We start from the raw sequence: 16,256 nt of genomic DNA on the forward strand, positions 1-16,256 counted from the left end.
ACCCAGCGTGGGCACGCAGGTGCACCGATACGTGGCCGGCGATGCTGTAAATTACTTCCCTCTTTCCAGAGAGCAATCTCACCAAGCGGAACAAGCACACAGACTCGCTCCTCCCCTCTGACCCAGCAATTCCACTTGGAAATATGCCCCCGAGGAAATAAGTAGGGGAGAAAGTAGTGTGTTCAAAGGCATTGCAGAGCCGTTTACAATCATGAAACATTGGACACAATCTAGATGCCCAGCTATGAAAACGATCTATAAATCCCAAAGCCGACAGCTAGGCAGGTGATGTCAAGATGTAGAAATGTTTCTAAGAACAGTTAGAATAGAAGCAGCTGAGGACGAGGTCTGACACACCCGTGATTATTCCCCTGCAAATATCAACTGCGTACTGACTCGTGCACAATAAAGATGGAAAGATTGAAGATGAGCAGCGGAGGATGGCGTGCCTCCTTTTCTGAGCAGGAATTTCCTAAATTTCTTTTTTTTTTTTCAGGGTTGGGGGGATGCTGGGGATTGAACCTTGGAGTATACTACCTTTGAGCTACACCTCTAGTTCTATTTTATTTCTTACTTTGAAATGGGGTCTTGGTAGGTTGCAGAGAGGCTCACTAAAATTGCCAAGCTGGCCACAAACCTCTGGTCCTCCTGTCTCAGCTTCCCAAGTACTGAGATTACAGGCATGCACCACCATGCCCAGCTTCATTTCCTAATTTTTTTTTTTTTTTTTTTTTTTTTTTGCGGTACCAGGTATGGAACCCAGGGGCATTCTACCTCCGAGCTACACCCCAGCTCTATTTTTTCTTCTTTATTTTGAAACAGGGTTTCACTGAGTTACACAAGGCCTCACTAAGTAGTAGCTGAGGCTGTCCGCAAACCACGATCCTCCTGTCTCAGCCTCCTGAATGCTGGGATTACAAGTGTGTGCCACCATGCCCAGCTCTTAATTTTCCAATTTTTTAAAAGTAGCCTATTGCCGGGCGTGGTGGCGCACGCTTGTAATCCCCGCACTTGGGAGGCAGAGACAGGAGGATCGCGCAGGTTCGAAGCCAGCCACGTGCGCTGGCTTAGGAGACCCTGTTTCCAAATAAAAATGTAAAAATAGGTCTGGGAGTGTAGCAGAGAGATAGAAGGGCTTCCAGGAACCCCAGTACCACCAAAAAAAATAAAAAATAAAATAAAATTAAAATTAAAATAAAAGTAGCCTATTGCCGGGCGTGGTGGTGTACACTTGTAATCCCTGCGCTTGGGAGGCAGAGACAGGAAGAGCACACAGGTTCGAAGCCAGCCGCGCGTGCTGGCTTAGGAGACTCTGTTTCCAAATAAAAATATAAAATAGGTCTGGGAGTGTAGCCCAGAGGTAGAAGGGCTTCCAGGAACCCCAGTATCACCAAAAAAATAAAAATAAAAAAATAAAAAATAAAAATAAAAGTAGCCTATTGCCGGGCGTGGTGGCGCACACTTGTAATCCCTGCACTTGGGAGGCAGAGACAGGAGGATCGCGCAGGTTTGAAGCCAGCCGCGCGTGCTGGCTTAGGAGACTCTGTTTCCAAATAAAAATATAAAATAGGTCTGGGAGTGTAGCCCGGAGGTAGAAGGGCTTCCAGGAACCCCAGTACCACCAAAAAAATAAATAAAAATAGCCCATTATAAATACAATGCACCAATAAAAAAAATTTTTTAAAGTAGCCCTTGCCAGGCGTGATTGCCTATGCCTGTAATCCCAGTACTGGGGAGGCTGAAACAGGAGGATGGCAGGTTCAAAATCAGCCTCAGGCAGTTAGTGAGACTCTTAGCAACTTAGCAAGACCCCGTTTTGAAATAAAAAGTAGGTCTGGGGGTATAGCTTGAAGGTAGAATGCCCCTGGGTTTAAACCCCAGTACTATAAAACAAAATAGAAATGGGGATGAAAGTGTTTCATTGTTTAAAAGACAACTTCAAGTAAAAGAATGAGAACTTCTAAACATAAAAAATAGAGCTGGGGATATGGCTCACACGTAGAAGGCCTCTGGATTCCATCCCCAGTACCACACACAAAAAAAGTAATAGATCCAACCGAGCACTTAAGGATTTCAGGAGCCGGGCGCGGTGGCACACGCTTGTCATCCCAGCATTCGGGAGGCTGAGACAGGAGGATCGCGGTTCGCGGACAGGCCTCAGCTACTTAGCGAGGCCCTCTGCAACTCAGTGAGACCCTGTTTCAGAATAAAGAATAAAAAATAGGGCTGGGGTATAGCTCAGAGAGAGAATGCCCCTGGGTTCCATCCCCAGTACTGCAAAAAAAAAGTTTCAGGAAAGATATCACCAGGGGAGGAAAACTAGACTCACTTTTGGTAGACAAAGATGATCACCGGTGTTATGAGATGGAGCTGGAAGTCGGTGGCAAGGTACCAAGTCCAGCCATTGCACTGAAAAGAGAGAAATGGGTGACTCCTTCCCTTAGGTACCAAGTCTGTTCTACATTGTCTCACCAGCCTGGACTGGGGGCAGGAGCTCAGTAGGCGGTTTTGGGGGCCAGGCAACTGGTGTGGAAAGAGATTTGAGTTCACCTTCCTCGTCTCATCAATCCTCAGATCAAAGCTGGGATGGTAAGTATTATTATTATTGCTGTTTTACAACAGAGAGATTGGGACAAGTTTCTTCTTGGGTTTGTAAAAGCCGGTAGTAGCTAGTTTGCTAGGACGGTGATGGGAACCGAACTCATCACGTTCCAGGAATGTGGGAGATGATTATCATCACTGTGGTGCAGTGTAGGTGGAACTCAGAGGGCTTCCTGCTCAGTCCCCACCCCAGCTCCGGGTGGAGAGCAGGCGCTCGCTTAGAAGCCAGGCCGGGCTCCAGATGTACTTGGGCGGAAGCCCCAGCCTTCCGCACAAAACTGACAGACCTCTGTCCTACGCTGCCTGGTTGCAGAACAAAGCAGTTGCCTCTGTTTTTCCTTCATTGTGAGGAAATTCCTGTGGCAGTTCTGTTCCTTGAAGCTCCAAGGGAGCCCAGATTTTTGCAACAGAAGGAGCCGCTTTGTCCACAATTAAGGAAGAGCTGTCATGGTGAGACACTAGAAGTAGCAAGCTGGAGGGCCCTGGTACCTCTGCTCCCAGGGACCTAAGGTGAGCATCAGCCAGAGAGGCGCCTGGTTCCTGTTTCCATCAGCACAAATGGCCCAAGCCAGTCTGCCGGGAAAACAGTTTACCCGGAGTGATGCAAAACCTGTCAACCAGCTGGGCACTGGCCATCTTGCTAGTGCGTGGTTATGTGTAATAAGTAGGCATCTGCCACACCTTGGAAGTTCTCTTCTTGGTCCCACTTCCAAGACATAGGAGGAATGAGTGACATGACTGAAGGACAGCTGTCCACTTTCTTTAGAGAAGCCACAACACTGCGGATCTTGTATCTCTGAACCAGCCAGCCCAGTCGGGTCTGGCTTGAAATCGTATAGAATTTACCCTGGCTCTAGTATGGTGGTGGGGGTCCAGCCCAGTATAGGCTCTCCATTCACAAGGTGAATAAGGGTCCTTTCCTGTGGGGCAGGCAAGGGACATAGACAGGCACAGGAGCCACCATGGAGCGGGGACAACTGTCTTAAGATGTGCACCTCAGGAGCACTACTATGCCCCTTCTGCTTTTTATAGCTGCCACCCCTGAATAACCCAGCATGGTTGCACCCCATGGCGATGGGACTCGGGTTAGCCCTGGCAAAGCTCACCAGGCCACACAATGAGGCCCCGACTGACCTAGCCGTCCATGCGGGGACAGCAGAGACTCACCGCATGCCCAAGGGACATGAAGTTGTTCAGCAGTAGCAGATTGGTCCACCACGCTTGCCGGCAGTTATCCCAGTGGAATTTGGGCACCTCCCAGACAGGTCCCCACGGAACAAGGGAGAAGGATCCAACCACCAAGCACACTGAATAGAGGTGGAGAGGCTGCAGCCTGAGCGGAAAGAGCAAGAGAGAAGGCGGCTCCGCAAGGGCTCCGTCCCCATCCGTGGGCACCTGGCCGGCAGCGGATATGATGCTCTAAGTGAAGCCGGGCGTGGTGGCGCACGCTCGTAATCCCAGCGCTTGGGAGGCTGAGACAGGAGGATTGCACAGGTTCGAAGCCAACCTCAGCTATTTAGCAAGGCTCTCAGCAACTTAGTGAGACCCTGTTTGCAAAATAAAGTATAAAATAGATCTGAGAGTATAGCCTGGAGATAGAAGACCGCCTGGGTTCCACCCTCAGTACCACAAAAAAAAAAAAAAAAAATTCTAAAGCAGACTGTCCCGACCGACCGCCACCTCCCCACCATATCTACAGCACTTATGTGTTCAGGGATCAGGGGTCACTGCCAAGCACCTGTCTCTGTGCTGCCCCAATGCTTACTGAAAAGGACTGTTATTTTTTCAGCAAGCCACGTGTAGTAGGCATCAGCTATTGCGATGGGAACTTTTTTTTAAGGTACTGGAACTTGAAACCAGAGTATTCTACCCCCAGCCCTATTCTATTTTTTTTTAATTTTATTCATTTAGTTAGCTGGGGTACTTGGGGTTGAACCCAGGGGCATTCTACCTCTGAACTATACCCCCAACCCTATTTTTTATTTTTTTATTTTAAAACACTACGTTGTGGAGGGCCTCACTAAGTGGCTGAGGCTGGCCACAAACCTGTGATGCTTCTGTCTCAGCCCTCCAAGTCCTGAGATTACAAGCATGCACCACCATGCCTGGCTCTATTTTTATTTTGAAACAGAGTCTCAGCAGGTTTATGAGTGTCTCATTAGTCTGAGGCTGTCCTTGAACCTGTGATCTTCCTGTTTCAGCTTCCCAAGTACTGGGATTACAAGTGTGAGCCACCACCTTTTTTTTTTAATTATTTTTTCTGGCACTGGGGATGGAATCCAGGGGCATTCTACCCGCGAGCTATATCCCCAGCCCCCTCACTGAGTGGTAGAGGGCCCCACTAAGTAGCTGAGGCTGTCCGTGAACCACAATCCTCCTGTCTCAGTTTCTCAAGTATTGGGATTACAAAATTGCAAGCCTGTACCACCACACCCAGCTCATGATAGAAGCGTTTGAGAGATATCTAAACCCCAAACTATCCCCTTAGGTAGCTCTTACCTCTGTTTTACTAATAAGGAGATCACAGCTCAGAGGAGTTAGGATGACTTGCCCAGGGTCACCACCTGTGCAGTGACGACGAGATCTGACCCCAGTCAGGTCCTCTCTCTGCAGCCTCACTTAGGAAACCACCTTCCTCCATCCCGCCTTCTCTCACTGTTCATTGCCCACCGCTCCTCCCTCACCCCTGCCTCACTCTCTTTCTCTCCTCTCTCTTCCCTCCTTCCTTCCTTCCTTTCTCCCTCTCTCCTTCCTACCATTTGATAATCTGTTCTGATGCATCCTAGAAGCTGGGGTTGGGCCATGGCAGCTGCTCCTCCTCCTCCTCCTCCTCCTCCTCCTCCTCCTCCTCCTCCTTCCTCCTCCTCCTCCTCCTCCTCCTCCTCCTTCTTCATTTTGTATTAGAAATTGAATCCAAAGAGCCGGGCATAGTGGCACAGTTTATAATTCCAGCATTTGGGAGGCTGAGACAAGAGGATCACGGTTCACAGACAGCTTTAGCTACTTAGCAAGGCCCTTTGCAACTCAGTGAGACCCTGTTTCAAAATGAATAAAAAATAGGGCTCGGGTGTAGCTTGGAGGTAGAAGGCCCCTGGGTTCCATCCCCAGTACTGCAAAAAAAAAAAAAAAGAAAGAAAGAAAAGAAAAGAAAGAAAGAAAGAAAGAAAGAAAGAAAGAAAGAAAGAGAAGAAAAGAAAAAAGAAAAAGAAAAGAAATGTGATCTGATCATGGTGCCTTTCTCTCAACCCACAGTACAACAGCCATCCAAGACTTCTTAGCATAACATGCAGCCCGTGATGACAGACAGGGGGATACCAGCCCTCCCGCTGTCTGGTATCACAGGGGCCCCTCCAGCTCTCCAAGCTCCTGGCTCCGCTACAGAGAGAGTGCTTGGGTTCTTTGACTTTCTTCAAACTCCTACACTTCATTCCCCCCCACCCCCCAAGCATTCTTTGCTTGGAACATTCCTTTTCTTCTTTCAAGGTCCTAACCAAAAGTCACCATCTCTGCCAGCCCTTCCAGAGGAAGATCACGTGGTGGGTCTCTTCCTCATTGACCTATTCTACATTTATTTGCACACTGTAATATATTTTAAATTTTTATTTATTGATTGATATGAGGGATTAAAGCCAGGGTCATTCTACCTGTGAGCTACACCCCAAGCCCTATTTATTTGTTTATTTTTATTTATTTATTTTTGCAGTACGGGAGGTGAAACCCAGGGACATTCTACCTCCAAGCTACACACCCAGCCTGATTTTTTTTTTTTTTTTCAGTACTGGGGACAGAACCCAGGGTCATTCTACCTCTGAGCTACACCCCCAGCCCTATTATTTTTTATTCTTTAATTTGAAACAGGGTCTCAATGAGTTGCAAAGGACTTCACTAAGTAGCTGAGGCTGGCTGTGAATCGCGATCCTCCTGTCTCATCCTCCCGAATGCTGGGATTATAAGGGTGCACCACCATGCCTGGCTAGCTTTTTTTTTTTTTAATAGGTCTCACCAAATTGATGGGGCTGACCTCTAACCTGAGATCTTCCAGACTCAGCCTCCCGAGGTCCTAGAATTACAGTCATGCCTCACCACACCCAGCCTGTAGGCCGCAATTTCTGCAATGCGGTGTTGCACAATTATCTGTTGATGTGTGTCTCTGTTCACTAACATGAAATCTCTGTGCTGAAAAGGGTTTATTTTTGCTGGTCTGTTCAAACACTGAGCCTTCAGGGCTTAGAACAATGCACACAGCGGACCTTCAGTAAATGGAATGATGACTTCACCTCCTGTCCCCCTGGAGTGCCAACCAAATCCTAGCCAGCAGGGACAGCTGGTGGCTAGGGACGCGACCACCGAGTTCCCAGGGGTCTCAGCCAGGGTCAGGTCAGGCTCTGAGTGGGCGCCCCTCCCCCCAGCCCCCGACAAGGCCCTGGCTGGGGCCGGATTCATTCTCTCTCCAGCTTCCACGCCAATCTGCCACTCACTCAGAGTTCTGTGTTGCGAGAACGCCACCCAGGATCTGCCATGTGGCTCGGAACAGGAAATTCTCTTGATCTCAGTTTCTGCTGTCCTCCGCCCACAGCCAGTGGCCATCCAAACCCTGCTCTCCTTCCCGCCTGGAGATGGCAGCAACTTCTCTCCTGAAGCCTGCCCTCGCTGGCTCCCAAGGCCTCTCCCCCATCCCCTCCCACAGTTGCCCTCCTGCCCCATCTGCTTGGGAAAACACTCCTCTCCCCAGGCGCCAAATTTTCCCACTGAATCAGGTTTCCCAGACAAGCCTGCCAGGCTGCTGGATCCCTCTTCCCAGGCCCAACTGTGGCTGGACTTTGGCCTTCATGCCAATCCCTCTCCTTCAGAGACCCTAAGTCAGGGCAGGGCAGGCTACTCAGCCCAGGGTCTCACACCCGAAAGATGCTGGAAGGATTTGCGCTCTGGTCTCCCTGGAGGAGGGATAGATTTGACAGAGCCGAGAAGAAATCACAAAACCACTATGGTAAATCAATAAAAGTCTGTTCCTGAGCTCATCCTCGGTTACTGGTGTTTTGGTGTTCAGTTTTGTTTTTGTTTGAGGCACTGGGGATTGAATCTCGGGGCCTTCTACCTCTGAGCTGCATCCCCAGCCCTTTTTATTTTTTGTTTTGAAACAGTCCCGATAGGTTGCTGAGAGTCTGACTAAATTGCTGAGGCTGGTCTCAAACGTGTGATCCTCCTGTGTCAGCCTCCCAAATACTGAGATTACAGGCCTGCCTCACCACATCTGGCTTCTCATTATTATTATTATTACTTGGGGTTTTTTGTTTGTTTGTTTTGTGGCACTGGGGTGGAACCCAGGGGCTTTCTACCTCAGGGCTATACTCCCAGATCTATTTTATACATTATTTGGAAACAGGGTCTCACTAAGTTGCTAAGAGCCTCACTAAGTAGCTGAGGCTGGCTTTGAACCTGTGTGATCCACCTGTGTCAGCCTCCCAAGCATGGGAGCACCACCATGCCAGGCCTCTATTTTTCATTTTGAAATCAAATCTTGCTAAATTGCTGAATCTGTGATCCTCCAGTCTCAGCCTCCCAAGTACTGAGATTTACAGACCTGTGCCGCCATGCCCGGCTTCCTGCTCATTATTACCTTATTTGAAGGAAAATGCAAAAAGCATAAATAACAATAATGATAGCTTACACTTAGTGAGGGCTTGCTACCCTTCCAGCCCTCTGCTAAGTGAATAGTTGAAAATAGAGTGAGGGGGTTTAGGAGGGAGGCAAAAACATCAACCGGGTTATCAGAGATCGCTGATTCGGACCCAGCACCCTCCGCAGAGTCAGCTGGCCGTGGGGGAAGGGACCCACAGGCCACGCGTCTGGAGAGTGGCACATAGTCCTGATTGGCCGACTGAGTCACACAGTGGATGGGAGGCACAGATATTTTATAGGCATGCTGATTCTCTCATGACATCTGTAGTCTCGCGATATTTGGAGTCTCGAGGCACCTGGTGTCTCGTGATATCTCCGCTTCTGGGTTCCGCTGCGAGATCACGTGGGGGAGGGAACCAACTTATCACTAAGTTCTTTTTTTTTTTTTTTTTTTTGGTGGTACTGGGGTTTCTGGAAGCCCTTCTACCTTAGGGCTACACTCCCAGACCTATTTTATATTTTTATTTGGAAACAGGGTCTCTTAAGCCAGCGTGCGCAGCTGGCTTCGAACCTGCAGCGATCCTCCTGTCCACCCCCCACCACGCCGAAGCGTGGGGATGACAAGTGTGTGCCACCATGTCCAGCACTAAGTTCTTGAGATACATTGTCTCACTCAGTCCCTACAAGAGTTCTACAAAATAAGTGACATTATTCTCCCTGTTTTAGAGATGAAGGTAAAAAAACCCCAAGCACAGAAAGGTAGGTGATTGAGCCAGAAAGCAAGCTCAGCAGTGGGACCATAGCACAGAGCCTGCCCTCTCCACGCGACCAGCCCTGAAGACGACTGACTACTTCAGCTGTGTTATGACAGTGTATTGTCTCCAGATGAGAGTAATTTTCTTTCTTTCTTTCTTTCTTTCTTTTTTTTTTTTTTTTTTTGCAGTACTGGGGATGGAACCCAGGCGCATTTTACCTATAAGCTACACCCCCAGCTCTATCTTATTTTATTCTTTATTTTGAAACAGGGTCTCTCTGAGTTGCAAAGGGCCTCACTAAGTAGCTGAGGCTGCCCATGAACCACGATCCTCCTGTCTCAGCCTCCCGAATGCTGGGATGACAAGCGCAAGCCACCACGCCCGGCTTTATTATGTGTTTTAATGATGGTACTGGAGTTTAGCCCTGGCGCATTCTACTTCTGAGGTAACAGGAGTAATGAGAGCTGGGTTCCAGCTTTGCACAACCATGACAAAGAAGAAGGGTTGGCTGGCAGGAGCTGATGTCGCCTTTTCTCCCATAACTTGGTCTGTTTCCTATGTCCCTGCCATCGCCAATTCCAAATCCTGCGCCAATATTAAAATGTCTTCTGCTTCAAGGGGCCACATATTTCCAGGGGATGCCATCATTTCCTGCCTCCCTCTCAGCAAAATGCTTGTCTGTTGTCCCTCTCCTCCACCAGCTTCCGTCTGGCTCATGTACTGGGGTGCTTTTTTGCTTTTCATACTTTATTACTATTCATCCTCTGATTTACATGGTCCAGTGTCTATTAGTTGACAACATACTGATTTCCCTGTAGAATAGAGCTTTCAAAAGTAATTGACAGCGCCTGGCATGGTGGCGCACGCTTGCAATCCCAGTACTTGGGAAGCTGAGACAGGAGGCAAAAATCAATAAAGGTCAGACTTGAGGTCAACCTCAGCAAGTAGTGAGGCTCTCAGCAACCTAGCGAGACTGTTACAAAACAACAATGAAAAATAAATCAATAAAGAGCTGGGGGTGTAGCTTGGAGGGTAGAATGCCCCTGGGTTCAATTCCCAATACCACTTTCCAAAAACTGATAAAATATTTATTAAAATCTGCTTCCCTCAGCTGAAGAATATGAGTGTTTTTGCCAGTGAAAGATACCAGTTGTCATGGCATTTGTCCTAAAGGATTTGAACCATACTAAACCTGTAAAACCCATATGTGTTTAAGGAAGAAACCTATTATTTTTTCAAGATACTTTTCTTTGGATTAAACACTTAAAATATAATAAATTATTGTATAGCAGCAATGTACTGATACATTACATTATAAATAAACCTACCTTAGAAGACGATTGAAAAAATATCCGAATATAACTTTAGGGGTTATTCCTTTATCTGAATTCTGGTACATCTTTAGAAATGATCTTGCACTTAACCAACCACTAAGAGAAAGAAAAGAGGAATTACTTATCAATAACATAGTTCATTGGTTAATTACCGGTCACATCAGTCAGAATAGGTTGAGTGCTGCTGAAGTAACAAAGCACCTCCAAGTCTTAAAGAAACAGTAATTTTTTGTTTGTTTGTTTGGTTTGGTTTGGTTTTGCTCATGGAGCATACTTGTGGCCAAATGCCTGGGTCTTGCCTGACATTGGTTCGGTAGAGAGTCTCAACCTACCAATTCAGTGCTCTAGGCTGAAAACAACATGTTTAAAGCTCTCAGCACAAAGTTTAAAGCACCTTTCATATGAGGATACCACTTGTTAGAACTAGCAGTGTGGCCCAACCACATTGAGACCAGGAAAGTGAAATATGGCCAAGTGCCTACAGAGTGGAGGGCCAGGAATTCTTGCCAACAATTCTAAGAGCTACCATGTTGTCATTTTTCTTTTGACATAACAATGTCAAGGACTTCCATTTCTACAGTACTACATCATTTGCAAAGCACTTCCCCTAATGAGGTTGCCTTTCCTTCTCCAGCTACACCAAAGCTACTTTCCAATAAATGTTTGTTGAGTAAATGATCAAACTGATGAATAAACGGCCTTATCAGGCAAAAGAAAATATACTTTCATTCCTGCTTCCCTAACAGGAAAAATGAGACTCCAAGATTAAGTGGACTGCTCAAGATCACAGTCAGACTTCTTAGCCAACAGCAGATCCTGAAGACAGCCTCATGACCCAGAATGTTCAGCTAAAGGAACCAGGTTGTGGGCTATGCCGCTGAGTTATAACCTGATGGCAAGCCCGTTTGTGAGCAAATCGTGCAGCCTTTTGACATTTAGAGCAGTAGCCCTTGTGGTTGTTTCTCTAAGGAACAAATATGTTTCCTAGTACAAAACAAGGCTGTGTGTATGGGGCCGGATTTGGAAGGGGTCCTAGAGGATTAGAGAATGCCTTCATTCTGTGCCTCATGGATTTGCCATTGAGAAACAGCAAGTTGGGTTCATTATAATAGGAACAAATTTATAGAGACATCCAAAAGAAAGTGCTGAGAGTTGGAAGTAGGGCAGCCCATTCTGATTCCGGCCCCCTCCTGATTGCAGGAAGGGATAAATCAGGACCATCTTTTCTTTTCAGAGAGACTGGCACCCTTCCCCTTTGAGGGCCTGGTTGCTAAGCAGAGCCTGGGTCTCACTCCCTGCGTGGGCATGCGCTGCCCAGGCTTCAGGTTTGTAAGCAGAGGGCACGGAACACAGGCTGGGAGCAAAAGAGGTGGCTTCCAAGGGGCTAATTCCCAGAGTCCTGAACAGGCTGGTAAAGAGGAAATCATACCCTGGAGATCTGTGAAGCCGGCTCAGGACAGAGAGGATCCCAAAACACTCACCCATGATCTTAAAGCCAGTCAGAGGTCTTTGGTTTTTACAGCATAAAAATCCACGACATAGTGATTAAAACCTGATTTCCATGGGAAAATCCCTTGTCTGAAAGGCTGGAGATGAGAAGTGTTTGGAGATTTTTGAATGTCCGCACATAATGAGATATCTTGGGAAAGGATCCCACCTCTAAACACAAAATTCATGTATGTACACAGATCCTGGAGGTAATTTTATTCAACCGCTTTAGTGCTTTTATGTTTTGTCTATGGCCTGTCACATGAGGTCAGGGGAGAGTTTTCTACTCATGGTGTTATGTTGTCTAAAAAGGTTTCTGAAAATAAATAAATAAATAAATAAAAAGGTTTCTGATTTTGGAGCATTTTAGATTTCAGATTGGAGGGGCTCAAGTCATATATATATATATATATATATATATATAATTTTTTTTTGAACCCTGGAAGCAGTCTACCTCCAAGCTATACCTCAGTCCTGTATTTTTATGTTCTTTGTTCTTTTTGAAACAGGTCTCACTAGCTTCCTGAGAGTCTCAATAAGTTGCTAAGGCTGGCTTTAAACCTGTCACCCTCCTTTGTCAACCTCCCAAGTACTAGGATTATAGGCATGCACCACCATACCTGTAACTTGTTTTCTTTCTTTCTTTCTCTCTTTCTTTCTTTTTCTTTTCTTTTCTTTCTTCTTCTTTTTTTTTATTTTTTTTTTGTGGTACTAGGGGTGGAACTCAGAGACTTTCTACCTCCAGGCTATACCGCAGCCCTATTTTATAATTTATTTGGAAACAGGGTGTCACTAAGTTTCTAAGAGTCTCACTAAGAAGCTAAGGCTGACTTCGAATCTGTGCGATCCTCCTGCCTCAGCCTCCCAAGTGCTGGAATTATAAGTATGAGCTACCACGCCTGGTGACATGTTTTCTTTCTTTCTTTCTTTCTTTCTTTCTTTCTTTCTTTCTTTCTTTCTTTCTTTCTTTTTCTCTTCCCTTCTCTTTCTCTCTCTCTCTCTTCTCCCTCCCTCCCTCTCCCTCTCTCTCTCTCTCTCTCTCTCTCTCTCTCTCTCTCTCTCTTTGTGGTGCTGGGAATTGAACCCAGAGGCATTCTACCTCCAAATACACTTCCCACCTTATTTATTTTTTATTTTGAAACAAGGTCTCACTAAGTTTCAGAGGGCCTCACTACATTGCTGAGGCTGGCCTTGAACCTGCCATCCTCCTGTCTCAGCCTATCAAGTCCTGGGATTACAGATGTATTTGACCAGGCCCAGCTTAGTTTGTATTTTTGAAATTCTGATTATAACTTTACCATCTGTATAGACTTGGGAAAACTCAAATTTCTCATATGTTAAAATGGGGATAAAATTGTTTCATTGTTTTGAAGAATATTTAAAATAAAAGAATATGGAATCGGGTGTGATGGTGCATGCTTATAATCTCAGCACTTGGGAAGCTGAGACAAGAGGATCGTGGTTCGCAGCCAGCCTCGGCAATTTAGTGAGGTCCTTTGCAACTTAGTGAAATCCCGTTTCAAAATAAAGAATAAAAAATAAGCCAGGTGTGGTGGCTCATACTTGTAATCCCAGCATTCGGGAAGCTGAGACCGGAGGATCACGGTTCACAGACAGCCTCAGCTACTTAGTGAGGCCCTTTGCAACTTAGTGAGACCTGTTTCAAAATAAAGAATAAAAAACAAAGCCGGCCATGGTGGTGCACGCTTGTAATCCCCGCAATTGGGAGGCTGAGACAGGAGGATCGCTCAGGTTTGAAGCCAGCCTCAGCTGGCTTGAGAGACTCTGTTTCCAAATAAAATATAAAATAGATCTAGAAGTGTAGCCTGGAGGTAGAAGTTTCCATCCCCAGTACCACCAATAATAATAAGAAGAAGAATAATGAATAAAAAATAGAGCAGGGGGTATAGCTCGGAGATAGAATGCCCCTGGGTTCCATCCCAGACCCACAAAATAAATAAATACATAAATAAATATATAAATAAATAAATAAATAAAAATAAAGAATAAAAAATAGGGTTGCAGGTGTAGCTTGGAGATAGAATGTCCCTGGGTTCAATCCCCAGTATCACACACACACACAGAGGGATGAAATTATTTGAATGTTTAAAAGAAAATTTTAAATAAAAGAACATGAGAACTTCTAAAGGACTAAAATAAAATCTAAAGCAGGGGAAACAGTCACAGAGACTGACAATGGGAAATGAAAATAGGGGCAGAAAAAAGAAAGGGTTTTCAGAGTCTCTTGACTGGCACCAGGTCATCCTGGTTTGCCCCATTCCCGCTGTCCTCAGCTCTCCCCTGCCCCCGGGTGCTCACAAGGCATCTCAAACCTTTGCGGGCCCCAGGTCCATCTGGAGGGCTTAGGACAGCCCGGCTTGCCCTCTTGAAAAGTCCAGTGTCCAGTGGCTCCTGTGTCGCTACTGGGCTTTCAGCAGGCTGTACCCTGCTCCCTGGGGTCACTCTGGCCACCCCCTGGCTGGGCTCCTCACAGGCAGCTCTCAGCTCAGCCTGCACCCCACTTAATGTTAGAGGCTAATGTTAAGGTTAGAGGACAGCCTCAGCCACTTAATGAAATACTGTTTCAAATAAAAAATAAAAAGAGCTGGGGCTGTAGTTCAGATGTACAGTGCCTCTGGGTTCAATCCCCTGTGCAAAAAAAGGGGAGGGGGTGTATAGTATATTACATAAAGAAAAATAGAGAATATTGGGTAGATTTCATTTCATTTTATTTTTTGTAGTCCTGGAGATTGAATGCAGGGACTTTCTACCTCTGAGCTATACCCCAGCCTTATTTTTTATTCTTTGTTTGAAACAGGGTCTCACTAAGTTGTGGAGGGACTAAGCAGCTGAGGCTGGCCATGAACCTGCAATCCTCCTGTCTCAGCCTCCCAAGTACTGGGATTACAAGCGTGCGCCATCATGCCCAGCTTAGGTGGATTTTAAATAGGGATTGGGGGAGGAATGCCTAGCTATGAAGGTGACATTTGAGAAAAAAAAACTTAGAAGAGATCAGGCCTGCAGAAAATGAATAGGGATTAGTAATTCTGCCCTGCCCATCCTGAGAGCTAATTTTCTCCATGGCTCAAACACTTTTCAACATCATGGATTTGTTAAAAAAAAAAAAAAAATATATATATATATATATATATATATATATATATATATATATATATATATGTAGTTTTAATGGGGGATTTGTTGGAATGGAGGATCCTGTTGTTCCCTTTCCTGTTGATTTCTGGCCAGCAACGTATCCCCAGGATCTACCAACGTATCCCTTTCTCTGCAGCCATCCCCAACACACTGCAGAAATGTCCTGAATCATCTCAGAATGACTTCCTTGTGTCCCCATACAAGAGAATGTCTTTAATGAGCTCTCCACAGCTGCAGTCTGTTTGTCCGCCCATCTTTACCGTATTCCCCTGCCCTTGTTTCCACCAGTTTTCTGACTCTTCTGGTCAGGACACCAAAAAAGGTACCAGTTGCGAAATCCAGTGGTCACTTCTCCACATACTTAACTTCCTAGTGGTGGGTCCCGTTGACCACACCTGTCCCTAAGTGACTTTCTCTTGGCTTCCTGGTCCCCACAGAGTCTCACTTGTACCCTACTTTACCATCACTTATTCTCAGAGTCCTCTGTGGGCTTCTCCTCTTCTTTTTCAGCTTCTAAGGGTCCTGGTATCTCCCTTTCCTGATTCATTCTGATCTATCTTTTTTCCTGGAGCCATAAGATCAATACTGTGCCTTTAAATCCACCTATAGCCCAAGGATTCCCAAATATATGTCTCCAGCCTTGACTTTCCATTGATGTCCACATTCATATTGGCAGCTGCTCAGTCGATACCTCTCTGTGGATGTCCGAAGGGCCCGTGTACAAAACGGAAGGCTTTTCCATCTCACTGAATGCCGTCACCATCAACTCCATTACTGAAACCCAAAGTCCCCAGATCCCTTTTCCTTATCCGACGCATCAGGTCCTAACAATCCCACCTGTAAAACAGAGCTGGAACATGACCTCTCTGTCCCCGTCGCCACCAGTGCAACCCTTATTAATTCTCATCTGAAACATAGCAATCAGCACCCACTCGAGCTCCTGGCTTCCAGCTCTGCCTTTCTTCAATCTATTCTTTATTCACACAGGAGCCAAAGTGATGGGCTTTTTATTTTTTTACATAAATCAGATCATATCACTTTAAAAAAAATTTTTGTGGTACTAGGGGGTGGAACCCAGTAGATTTCTACCTCCGAGCTATATATACCCTGAGCCCTATTTTATACTTTATTTGGAAACAGGGTCTCACTAAGTTGCGGAGAGCCTCACTAAGTAGCTGAGGCTGGCTTCGAACCTGTGCGATCCTCCTGTCTCAGCTTCCCAAGCGCGGGGATTACAAGCGTGCGCCACTACACCCTACTAGATCATATCACTTTTTTAATTAAAACGACCATCAGCTTCCCG

General features: G+C 46.1%; 1 protein-coding gene across 1 annotated transcript in view; it reads right to left on the reverse strand.

Annotated features, from left to right (window-relative positions):
- Positions 1 to 16,256, reverse strand: part of LOC308276073 (O-acyltransferase like protein-like) — a gene marked incomplete at both ends in the record, with an annotated part of 77,306 nt that overhangs the window by 31,168 nt on the left and 29,882 nt on the right. The window contains 3 exons of the mRNA XM_080714676.1: positions 2,330 to 2,409; positions 3,769 to 3,934; positions 10,304 to 10,405. Of these exons, the coding sequence (XP_080570802.1) occupies positions 2,330 to 2,409; positions 3,769 to 3,934; positions 10,304 to 10,405 (348 nt within the window). The remainder of the gene's footprint in view (positions 1 to 2,329; positions 2,410 to 3,768; positions 3,935 to 10,303; positions 10,406 to 16,256) is intronic.

The sequence above is a fragment of the Muscardinus avellanarius genome (assembly GCF_963383645.1).
Source record: "Muscardinus avellanarius genome assembly, chromosome: 17".
NCBI classification, from domain to species: domain Eukaryota; kingdom Metazoa; phylum Chordata; class Mammalia; order Rodentia; family Gliridae; genus Muscardinus; species Muscardinus avellanarius.